The sequence below is a fragment of the Oenanthe melanoleuca genome, chromosome 1 (assembly GCF_029582105.1).
Source record: "Oenanthe melanoleuca isolate GR-GAL-2019-014 chromosome 1, OMel1.0, whole genome shotgun sequence".
In the NCBI taxonomy this organism is placed as follows: domain Eukaryota; kingdom Metazoa; phylum Chordata; class Aves; order Passeriformes; family Muscicapidae; genus Oenanthe; species Oenanthe melanoleuca.
Genome location: NC_079333.1, coordinates 31,619,316 through 31,632,452, shown reverse-complemented (window position 1 = coordinate 31,632,452; position 13,137 = coordinate 31,619,316). Strand labels below are relative to the sequence as shown.

At 36.2% G+C, this 13,137-nt stretch overlaps 2 protein-coding genes across 2 annotated transcripts in view; both read left to right on the top strand.

The window, feature by feature from the left end:
- TENM4 (teneurin transmembrane protein 4) overlaps positions 1–13,137 on the top strand; it is a 1,506,484-nt gene that overhangs the window by 131,007 nt on the left and 1,362,340 nt on the right. The gene's annotated exons all lie outside the window — the stretch shown is intronic.
- On the top strand, positions 4,158–5,123 carry LOC130253211 (taste receptor type 2 member 40-like). Its single transcript, XM_056491594.1, has one exon. The coding sequence runs from the start codon at positions 4,158–4,160 to the stop codon at positions 5,121–5,123; it is 966 nt and encodes a 321-aa protein (XP_056347569.1).

Genomic DNA, 13,137 nt, shown 5'->3' with positions numbered 1-13,137 from the left:
ATTGATCTCCTTTTGACCATGGCAAGAGCAACTGATAATCCTCAATAACTTGTTGCTATTGCCTGCTCCTTGCTTTTGGGGTGTGTGCATATTCTTACCTCTTTAAAATCAAAGTTGCATCTTCCTTTTCATGTGTTTTCCATGGTTTCATCTTCTTGCATGAATTTCAGAGGACACTTTCCATTAGTTGAGTCTTCTGGGGTTTCCATTTTGACAGTTGTTCCCAGAAAAAAAATAAATAATTTTGTGGTACTGAAATTAACAGTACATTATCTCCAGTAGAATAATGACAGCAACCTGACAACTTGCAAATTAATGGTAAAATACATTATCACCCTTTCACACTCATTTTTGAGATATTTTGCAACATTTCTTCTTTGTACAATATAAAGTCTTGAATGTGTTAAACAGCAGCATAATTTATTGCTGTTTTCCACAGACAGGCTATTTTATTGAGATTCACAGGCCTTCTATACATTGTCAAACATGTGAGGAACACTTGATAAACCATTTTAAAAAGTGTTACAGATGCAATTAGCCATTAGTAGAACCAAAAATGCTAATTGTGGCCATGTTTGTTAAACACAGATGCTGATGGCTCTCCTATACAACCTTTGCAAGTTTTCTTCTGTAGGCCAGTTTGTGCATCTCTTACAAGACATATTCTCTGTGATTTGTTTCACTCAATTATTTTAGTATAAGGATCTTAATACTAGTTGTACTTCACTGTCTTCTGCTGGTGCTGGGAGGTTTCCATCAGAGATTGACTTTACGGTACAATAAATGCTGTGTGCAATTTACTACAGGTTGTAAAAAACTTATTTGCTAAGGAGCTCATGATGTAGAGGTGAACAAATGTCATGAGGCTCTTGTAGCCCCTTACACCACCAGAATTTAATTAACTGTGATTGTCTGGAAAGCAGTGTCTTTCCTCCAACACAAAACAAAACATTTTTCTTTTTTTTCATCACAAGGGATGAACACACAATAATATTCTCAAGTCCTTGTCTCTGATTATCAGGAAATGGAATCTTTGTGATCAAGGTCATGTTTGTTCTTGGTTTCTTGAATCATTTTGTGAATCCTCTAATTCAGAGTTGGAAAAATTACACACTAGTCATCAGCAAATGGCCAACACTTGCTGAACATTAGGATACAAATAAAAAGTTTAAATTATTCTATGATTTTTCTTTCTGGATATAATCTCAAAATGAAATTCCAGGATTGCCTCTGGGTATTCTTTTGCCTTTAGATAAGAGACAGGAGGGAGACTATAGGATCCTATTACTGAATCATTGAATTATTTGAGTTGAGAGAGACTTAAAAGAGCACCTAGTTCCAATCCCCACTTCCATGGGCAGGGACACCTTCCAGCAGATCAGGCTGCCCAAAGGTCTATCCAGCCTGACCCTGAGCACATCCAGGGATGGGGAGACCCCAGCCCCTCTGGACAAGTCTAACATGTTGAGTTTTGTTTCTTTGTTTTCTGAATCTGCTGGATCTATCACATTATAAAGCCTTAAAATTTTAAATTTGATCTGCATTTTGGTTGCTGTTGATGATGGTCCTAAATGATACACTGCAGCATGAGAGCTGAATGAGGATGCTGAAGGGTGGTGGCAGTCTGAGTACTTGTCACATCACACCAAAACTAAAGCTCTTCCAAAAATGGCAGCAAAAACTTTAAGAGAAGAAAAATCTAATCATATTGGACATGTTGTAATTTCAATGAAGCCAGAGACAATTACTTTCCACTATAAATTGTGAAGCTGTGACCATAGTTGGATGATTCATTAGCAACAGTTCCAAGGTACGCATTTATCTGAACAATATCAGAAATAAATCTTTCAGTATTGTATTCACACACTTCTTGCTTACAGTGAAACATCAAAAGATTAACCAGATACCACTAATTGGTGCATTGTGGATCTCATGTGAGCTGAACAGGCAGTGCTTCACAAGATTTGGAAACTGCTTGTTCTGCTGCAAAAATCTCTCTACTACTTCAACAATTAAAACCCTTATATGGATTGTGTGAAGCATATTTACTATTGTTGTTAATTGGAACAGATGAATCAAAGGAGGAAAGATGCTATCTGTGATCTGGACCTGACTTCTCTGGGTACAGTGAGATTTATGTTCCAAGAGAAATTCTTGTACAAATTCAGACACTTTTCTCTAATATTTATAATTTGTGTCATTGTACTGTGATTATTTTAAAGAAATTCCAGTCTGCTTTACTTTGTGACCCAATTACTTTTATTAATTCACTCAAGTACTCTCTCAGAAGATAAGTTCAAGGAAGTCTGATATATTTTAGGATCCCTTGTGTCTCCTCTGCCAGTTAAACCTGGCCTGATCATGATGATTAACTCTGTAGCTCAAAAGGAGGTCTGCTAGTGACCATAAATTCAGCAACCCTATCTGTGAGGTCAGGAAAGAGCAAGAAGGGGAATGAGAGCCTTCAAGGATCTGCATACCAGGGGATGATCATCTCCAGACTAGAGCCAGTGTTGGGTGTGGTCAAGTTGCTGTGATGCATAAACCAGCCCTTTGTATCATAACAATGTGTTCTTAGTTTAAATTTGTTTGTTTGCTTGTTTGTTTTATTTTTTTGGCTTTTTAAGTCTATACTATGTTCTGTAAATACGACTCAATTTTATTTTTTTACAGTTTGCATTGTTGTGATGACAAAAATAAGCTCCCTTTTTAGAGAAAAAAAAGGCTTCTAGTTTTTGAGATTACCAAGATCAAAAATGAAATTTAGATTTAATATTAATGAACTACTAAGAGAAACAAAAACTATAAAGATTTCAAATCCACCTTTTAATTTCAATAGTTTAATGAATAATTATTAACTTATTGTCTTCTTAGAAATTCAACAAACCTGAAACATGAAAACAATGGTAAGAAGTAAATCCAAGTGACAATTTATACCATGTCCAGATTAGAAGTTCAGTCTATTATTTACTGTGAAAGATTTTACTCTGTCAAGAAATGGACTCCAGAAATATATATCAACCTTCCCACAAAATCAGTAAATATATTGCTACCAAAAAACTTCCAGACTTTTTCTAGTGGCTTAATGATGTCAGCTGCTTCTCATCTTGTTGTCACAGTCCTATTGCATTTCATATTTTTCTATTTCAAGAAATTGTATATTGACAATATACATTTTCTAATATCGTATTCATAGATTGGATTCTATTGAGATTGAGAAGGTGAGAACACATTGTTCTCTAAATCAGACATATTTGTTTATAAATAAGAACTAATGCAGGACGCAGGTCAGTAAGGCCCACCGCTGCTCTGGACTGCTCATTGCAGCATTAGACAAAGACATGGGTGAAGAGGATGACACATTTTCAGTCTATAATGCAGAACAGGTCTAAATTCACTATCAAACTGTGTGGCATGCAGGTGAGATAGAAGCTGAGATGGTGAAACAGGTCAGAGGGTGGGTTTTCAGCAGGTTTCTGATAGGTGGTCTGCTCTACTTGACTGGCCTGTCCTCTGCATATTGGCTACTTTCATCTTTTGATCCCATATATGTGATTACATATAAGAAGTGATCAGCTAAATGTAGCAAAAATCCTTGGATAAAGACAGCCTTGTTGTCTGGAATGCTCCTCTAGAATATGGCTGGAAGCTATATAATTTTCTCCTTGTTAAAATGGTTCCAACTAATTGGTCTGGTAATAATTTGTAAACCTTCAAAGCAGTCTGAAAGACACTAGTTACAATGTAAGATATCTTTGCTGAGTTATAGTGGTGCCTCTGTTGGGTTTCATGTTCCATCCCCCTCCACATTGTTGGGTACTGCTGTAACCAGGGAGCCACAGAGCTTTCTGTCACTCTAGATAAGAATATAAACAGTAGGGCACAAGATGGATAGGTTAATACAGAAGGAAAAACATAGGCAAATTTTATGCATGTAAAAGGTTAGAGTTAATTATTGAATCTTTCTCTGATTTGCACATGCAGGAAGAACATCAATAATTACTCATTATCACTTCCAGATCTGCTCTCATTTCCAGATGTTTTTTGTTCTTGGATATAAGGTGAGCAGTCAGGAGCTGTGACTAGTCAGACACCATCAGAACTGCTCAACTCCTGCACAGCTGCACAGGCTGATCAGAAGTGACCAAAGCAGCAAGATGTTGCCACCACTTCTTATCATTTCAATATGCATTGTAGCTGTTGAAGTTGTGGTTGGATTGATTGGAAATGGATTTATTGCAACCATTAATATAATTAATTGGATCAAAAGCAAAAAAATTTCTTCTGCTGATACGATCCTGATCTTCCTGAGCACATCGAGATTTATCTTGCAGGTGACGGTCCTGATGCACATCCACAGTCTCTACTTTGCAGATGTATTTAAGTGGGCTGCAGTGTACAAGGACTTTGGTGCTGTGTGGATGTTTGTAAACCATAGCAGCCTGTGGTTCAGTACCTGGCTCTGTGTACTGTACTGTGTTAAAATAATCAATTTTACCCACTGGCTGCTGCTGCAGATCAAGCGCAGAATAGCTGGGATGGTCCCGTGGCTTCTTCTTGGATCGCTGGTGATCTCCTCTGTGACTTCCCTTCCTTTGCTATGGATTACACCCAGCACTTACCTATGCAGCTCAACAGGGAACTGCAGAGAGAACAGCACAGCTCACATCACAGTCTGGGATAATTCATATCTCTACTTGCTGCTTCTTTACTTTGTAGGTTGTTTTATTCCTCTAGTACTCTCCGTGGTGACCTCAGCTCTGTTAATCACTTCTCTGTGGAAACACAGAAAGGCAATGCAATGTTACACAGATACTTTCAGGGATTCCGTGATAGATGTTCACCTAACTGCTATTAAATCCATTATTTCTTTCTTAATCCTGTATCTTTTCAGTTTTGTAGCTCAAATTCTGTTGATACTGTCGACATCTCAAAGTAAAGATGTTGTGAAAGTTGCAGTATCCTTAGTTGTAGCTGGGGCATATCCTTCCATGCACTCAATTATCCTGATCATAGTCAATTCAAAACTTAAATTGGCATTTAGGAACCTTTGCCTGCATTTTAAGTGCCATTTGGAAGATAAGCCTCCAATCCCCAGGCTTGAAAGGAACACTCTCCAGTAAGAGATCTGAAGTCAAGACTCACATGTTTAGCTCTCTTTTTTCTTAAATTATAACTTTCATCTTCCAGAGATTTATGTGACTAGTCCTCCCTAACATTTCAGAGCATGTGAAATAATGTGCATTTTTGCCTTACTTAAGCATCACTCCAGCTCCTTCCATCCTGCTTAATATAGAGTGAGAATAAAAATGTACTGAATGAAAACAATATACTTAAATAAGAAACCAGTTTCAGGTTGTTATGTGATTTTGGATTATCAGTTTAAGACTGAAAGTTTTATGATTGCTTGAATTGAAGAAAATGGGGACTAAAACAGACAAGAATGTACAGAGCTCACAAATATCAGCTCTCTGATAAAGGATTTTTCACCTGAGAAGGTTAAAATTTGACTAAAAACATGTTATGCAAGTCATAGCTGGTGTTACATGGAAAAAGACTGCTTTAAAACTGAAAAAGCCAGCTGGATTATAACCTGAGGGAAAATTAAGATTTGGAAGCATACAGCCAATTAATATAATCGAATTGCATTCTGAATGGGATTTATTTGTGTTAGGATTCGAGTATGTCTGTAAGAATTTATTGATTAAATACCTATTTAACATGTTTTACTTGTTTGGTTGGCTTTCTTGAAAGTTGATTAACAAGATGGTGATTATGATGTAGTGACATAGGTACATAGAACTACCTGTAGAAAATCTCACTCTAAGTTGAATTGACCATTCTGATCATAGATTTGATTTTATTGTTGTGATTTGCTGTTGCTTTGAGCAGCTGGGAATTGTTCTGAAGGCTGTATTCTTTTAAAATTTTATGTTACTATGAAGTTTCACGTGAGTTTGGTGAAATATGTCCAACAAGCCCTGCATGTCTTATCAGATAATGTGTTTGATAATTCTGTTCTAAAATTCTCAGCTCACCTCAAGTATTTTTATGCTGTATATTTCTCAACAGGAGTTTAGATAATACCAGACTATAAATTACTGAGGTGAGAGTTTTAGTCCCACCTATAAAAATAATGAGCAGAGTGATTCACTTTTTCTTGAACTGTAGTGGCCTCAGTTTTTGAAACATCAGAGTCATAGGTTTATAAAATGCTTTGAAAAAAAAAAATCACTGTTTAATAATATTAGATAAAGAGTGAATATAATGGTTTTAATTGGTACCTTAAAATATTTTTGGGAATTAACTATGTGTTAATAGGAGACATAAGAGGATGTGTGTGATACATGAAATGATCTGATTATTAGCATGTGTAAACCATGGGTTCAGACTGCAGAGCAGAAGGGAGGGAAGAAGGAATTAATCTCATAAACACAGAATTTGGAGGCACAGCACATTGTACTATAAAACTGAAGCTCCTGTAATGCCCACTGCTGTGGTGATGAATGGAGAGTGGCACAGAAGCCCCTGGAGGGCAGCAGGTGGGAGCTGTAATGCTCATGTCACAGCAGCTCTGTGCCCTGCATGCCCTGCCAGCATGGACCAAGCTTGGAACAGTCACACAGAGATGGCTCTTCCAGATGGCAACACCAGCAAAAGAAAGTGCCCTGGAAGAAATGAGTTTGTTTGACACTGTTTTATTGCAGGGTGGTTGGTAGTGATATTTGGTTTTTTTTAGCTGATAATTTCCCCAATGAGATCATTTCTCTTCAGGTATTTCCAAACCTGTTTCCAAAGAGAGTCTGAAGTAAAGAAATCAGAGCCAAAGATGTTGATAACAGCCTTTGCTCAGATTCTTCACCTTCAAGAGAAGGAGATCTGATGCAGGAGCAATCATTAATAATATCCTCCAGTGCTTCCAGGGGAAGAGGAGGACAAAGCTCAAGGACTTGACATCTTTATGTTATATTGATGAAAGTTTTGTTACACACAGCATAGAGGGAGATAGATGGGTACATAAATTAGAATTTTAAATGACTACATTGGTAAATAAATTATTAGTTTTGTCCTTTTCCATTCCATCCTTCCCTCAAGCTTCAATTTATTTTCATGACTTCTTCCACAGTATATACAGATTTCTATTTGTTTTTTGATCTTACCCTGCTCTTTGGATTTCATCCTATCCCACCCTAAAACAATCTTCTGTATTCTCTTCAGATCTAGCCTTCTCTTTCAGGTACATTTTTAAAAAGCTTTCTCATTATTATTTTACAAAAAAAATCACTCACCAAATGACAGTAGACTGGTCTTTATATCTAGTTTATTCCAGAAAGCAACCTGATGAATGTTTTGCAACTATTATTTGTGCCCCAAAAAATCATAAAAGTAACTTCTTTGAGATTTCATTGTCTAAGAAATGTTTATATGATTGATATGATATGATATGATATGATATGATATGATATGATATGATATGATATGATGATATGATATGATATGATGTTCACCAGTATATTTGCCCTAGAACTTTTCAAGTTACTTGAAATGGGGACAACATGAATGGGAGAATACTGTCTGCAGACTGCATAAGGCCAGAAATTGTGGCAGCACCAAAATCATTGCAATTATGATTAAAAATAGGAATTAGTGCAGCTATTCATACCAACGACATGAAAAATCAACCTTATCTTTGTCTTCTCCACTTTTCTTTGGTTTATTTTTTTTTTATTTTGTTGTTTTGTTTTTGTTTTTATGGTTTTGTTGTTGTTGTTGTTGTTTCTTCTTTTGTTTTGTTCTGTTTTGGTTTGGTTTGGGTTTTTTTGTGTTATTGTGCTTGCTTTTTTGCTTGCTTTTTCTGGGTCAGAATTAATCACAATTCTGTGTCCAGGAAAACCAGCATTTTGCTGTGCAGAAATTAAGAGATTTTTGATTGCAATCTCAGTAGTATGTTCATGAAGCTGGCAAGTTTCTCACAATCAGTCTTTCAGAGTGTGAATCAGAAAGAACTACAAACAGTAAGAACACAGATATTCTGAATTTCAACTGCTGGTCAGCTTTGATTAATGCAGGCAAAAAGAAAGACATGACAGAGTCTCTACCTGACCAAATCAGTAGTGGGGTGCTGGATATGAACTCTGCTATCTCTAACAAACTATCTCTGCTAGCCATGCAGTCATCCCTGCCCTTTCTAGTAGTTTGCTGCTCTCCATGATGCAATTACCTCTCTGCAAGGTACACAAGTCAGCACTGCCAGCTCCATGGATCCCAGAACAGGTGTTCTTATAAACGCCACTGAAACCTCAGTCTTCATTTTTGCTGTTTTTCTTGTGGTAATCAGGAAGCTTTTCACCTTCTTTGCATCTGGCAGCACAATGGTGCTAATTTATTCTGAATAATTTTGGGTAATTTGAAAAGTAAAGTATGTGTCAATAAAATACTGTACTGTACCTATCTTTTCTTAAAATATGACTTCCCACCCTTCTGCAAGGAGAAAAGTTTTTCCTCCTGTAAGATTATAACCTGGGATTACTTTTATCTCTATTTATTTACTGTCTTCCCTATCATAATACTTAGCCTTCATTCCATTCATATCACACAGTTATTGAAATGTTACAAAATACTTCTGAAGGCTAATCCCCCTTCCCCTCAATACTTCTTATCCTGTTTGTTCCTCATTTGAGGACATACATGTGGGAGGTCATTGCAGCTTAGTTAGTTGTATAAATAAGGTTCTATACACATCTTCATGGAGACATGGGTTTTAAGCTTTATTAAAATATTAAAACCCAAACAAAAATGATTTTCTTTCTAAATTAATGTGATTTAATATCACTTTTAGGATTTATTATTTTCAAAGTGCCATTTCTCCTTCCCAATACCTATGTTTTTGCAATGCCCTAAACTTTGCATTGGCCAAATTAATCATATTAAATATCAGCTACATCAAAGAAGAGCATAGGCCCTTTTGAAACCAGAGTTCCTGGTGCTCATAAGTTTTTCAGTGGTCAGAGGGTTTCTCATTCCTAAAACTTTTCTTGTCTTCACATTGAAAGGCCATATTCCTTCTTGAGTATCCAGCCTGTCTGTGTGTGAAAGGACAGGGATATTTTATCATCAGAAATCAGAGTAGCAGTATGGGTAGTGGCTGCAGTGGGATTTTCTTGGGCTTTTGAGAGGAGAGGAAAACAAGAAGTCTCACAGAGAAGTCTCACAAATTAGATTTACTTTGGCTGGCCTCTTTTCCCAGTACATGCAAATGAACTGGTGAACAAACTGGGGCAGCCATGCAGCTTCCAAAGCTGCTATTGCTGAACTGGGAGCCATGCACTGAGTGCTCCACTGCAAAACAGTTATTTTCCTGCCAGAGGAAAAGCAGAGCAGAGTGCTAAATAGGAATAATGACTTGACATCATCATCTCTTATTTGCCTCTTGGTGGGAAGGGGTGAAATGAAACCCTTTCTGGCCTTTAGGCACACAGATGTGATATTGTGATTGGATTATGGATTATATAATTCATAAATTAAAAAAAAATATTGGTAGGTAATTATATTCTATTTTTTATCTTCTTCCACCTCCTACCCCAGTGTCATATTTGAATTTCATTTTTTCTAGTTTTGTATGCTTTATTTTTTGCCTCTCCTTTGAGTACTTTTTTTCTTTTTCCTTTTCAGATAAAGATAATTCTACATTTGTCACTCATATTTCTTGCCACTTTCTCTAAAAATCTCCATTGTTTTTGCTGTTATTGCTGCTGTTATTGCAAATATATACTAACAAAATCAAGATGGGTTAATTCCCATATTTACTTTTTTATAATAAACACACATTTCAAGGCATCTTATTGGTTTTTGGCAGACATATACTTTTTTCCTTTGTGATACCATTGCAAATAAAATTTTTCCCATTCCTTATGAAGGCATTTTAAAAAACAAACAAAAAAAAGAACCCAAACAAACAAAACCTCACAGTGCTGAGACCCTGGGATATGTGAAGCTTCCCTTTCAAATCCCACTTTAGTCAGTTCTACTTTGTTGTTCTTTCCCTGCCATTTGCTTTCTCTCATCCCAGTGTGGATCTCTTTTTCTTTTAAAGAAGAAAATTTTTTGTTATTTTCTTTGTCATTTTCCCTGTCTCCTTTAAGGTCATTCTTAAAGACTTTACTTTTCCCTTCCTCTGTTTAGTTTTAATCATAACCCTTCAATCCCTCAAACACTCTTGCTCGTTTCTATGTTTACACTGTTTGTTTCCCTTCCAGAGTAGAGATGACCATCCAAATATTTTCACTGCTTAGGATTGAGATAAGAAGGAAAGAAAGGAAATAGAATGTAGCTGCAAGTATGCAAACAACAAAGTGGAAAATACTGAGTTCAAATACTGCATGTGTAAACTGTACATCCAGGACTAAAATTATTTTAAATACTTACATCCTGAGACACATAAGAAAAAAGTACATATTTATAGATTTGCTCACCCTCTTAAAGAAGACAACAGAAGTCTGTCTATTGCAATTAATTCTCACCAACAGAACAGAAAGAAATCAGCTTTTTTTTCTGAGCAACTTCTCAATCTTCTCCAAGAAAGATGTATAACAGGAGCTATGAATAAGTATTTGTTGAGCTCATTTGATACAGCATAAGAAATACAGTATGAGTTTTATACAGGTGTTCAATCAATAGTGGTTTAGACCCCTAACATAGCATGTGGGTATAATCTGGGTTTCAGTGGTCACAGAAATAATGTTCCCCCTGCTTGAGATGCCCATAGCTTTCTTCAGGAATCTGAAGCAGTGTTATTGCATTTGTAGAGAAATGTATCTATCCCTGCTGGATAAATGAGTACCTATCTCTCAGCTAAAAGGAGAAAAGTACAAAAGAAGAAAAGACATAAAAAACTGCATCACTCTTAAGCCATGTTTGGGCTATAGCTGAAGCCAGTTTCCTTTTTCATTGCATTTTCAAAACTGGGTGAGCTTGTGCATTTTTTCTCATGCCATGACTCTAGTCAGAAAAAGGAAGGAAAAGGGAGAAAATGTCTCAAAAATATCCCCTTGGAAAAGGTTATTCTAAGATATAATATCTCTTGGGTTCAATTCCCTAATGCTGTGAAGAGCTAAAGTCTTGAATCCCCTGTCTTTTGTCTCTTATAAAGCCAGTCTATGATTATTTCAAAGCCAGTCCATATCAAACTCTGTCAAAAGAGAGTTCAGGTTTTGGAAATTGAACAACTCAAACTTTGTATTGGGTTTGAAACTGGGAAATAAAAGCTCATAATATGTGTAGGCAGTGGGCCAAGGGACTGGGAAAAAGGAGATGGTTAATTATTTATCTGGGATGAGTCAACCCAAACTTCTCCTTCCCACTCCCTTGGCCTGCTGCATCTTATCAGCATGGAGATTACTTGATTTGCTTTACAAAGTCAGTGGGAAAGGTTAAAGTCTTAGGCTGGCCCTGCAGAGGCTCCCAAAAATGTCCTGCTTTTCTTGCTGACTGTAGAAAAACCTTCATATATTACAAAGTTAAGGGATGAGATACTTAACAGTCTTTGGTTAACCTTCTCTTTGAAACTCTTCACCTGTTTGAACATCTCTAGCTCCAAACTGCTGCTCTGACCAAAACTGGGAATCTTTGGGTGATTCTCAGATCACCCCTTGGAGCACTGGTAGTCTCTTCTGTTATTTGTTCTCACTATAGTTTGGCTTATTTTAGCTTTTCCTTTTGTATTTCAGGAATGAATTCTCTCACAGAGATGTCAAGGTTATAGATGCTGAGGTTTTTCAGCTCTGCAGATCATTCCACTGGACACCATTGGGATATACTTCTCTGTTATCATTCCATTTTAATGTAATCAGTTAATTATCTCTGTCCTCAAACTTATCAGAAGGAGGAGATAGAAATCTGGCAGCTCTGGCAGCTCCAGGACTCATATGCATGTAAATATCATCCAGTTTCTGTCTTTTTCCCTTTCTTTCTATGTTTCTAGGTTTTTTTGACTGCTGTTTTTCAACTGGTGCAGCTAAATCACCCAGTTTGCTTGCACTGTCTTCTGGGATCACTGCTTCTTGTTTGAATGCACTATACTCAGTTTATTAAAAATTTAAAACAAATTTAAAACAAAAGATTGATTTGATGTTGCATATCTTCCTCTAAGCCATTATAACACAGAAAATTCCTTCCTTATTTTGAGGGGTAAATTCTAAGAAAAAGTTGATATAAATAGTGCAAATGTTAAAATAGGAAAATCCCTGGAACTGACCATGTTTATATATACCCATACTTTGAGGAGAAGGTCAATAACACAAAGTACAAAATAATTTAAATTTGTGAATATGCAGCATATTTTCCTCACTTATTTCTGAGGCATAGCTAAATATGATTCTGTATTTTAGTTTCATGGTGAAGTCCTTTGTATCCTTTCATCTTTCAGCTGAGCAGGTTCTTGATTTTTCAAGAGTTAAATTATTAAATCTCATATTGAAATACCAAGAATCAAATAGTTCACTCAAGACATTTTTTCCTACAAGGGTTTTGGATAAAGTTTTTTTTTTTTTTTTGTATTGCAGCCTATTATTTAAAAGTTGACAGCAAAAGCAGTGCAGTTATCTATAAGCCAACTGTCATGATTTCTTCAGAAAATCTCTTTTTGCATTGAACTGATGTTGTGATCATATACCTTGCTGTCATGTGGCTTGATAAGTGATTGCTTGCTGTGAAGAGCCCATGAACTACTTCTAGGACTTGAGCTTCTCACAATGTATATTGTGCTGCAAGGACTGTACTTTCATAGTGCTGACTGAATGATCTTCATCCAAATACATTATTCAACAAACATTTCTATGGAATAACTTCTTTCCAGACTGAATTTAAAAGAAATTAAGCTGGCTCTGATCTTTACAAAGTTTAGTAGGTTCTGTGACAAAGCACTGTAAATAGAGCAAGAGGGACTCATACCTTAGGTGCATCTCAGTTTAGTTCTTTTGTCTGGCTTCCAATGATGCATCAATCATCTCTGTGCTTCACTGCCCTGCAGGAATAAAAAGGTTTTTATTTGCCACTCTAAATTTGTTTAAAATAATACATCGGATTTGCTGTATAAATGCAGAATATTTTGTTTCCTTTTTTAATTTTGCTTGTTTACAT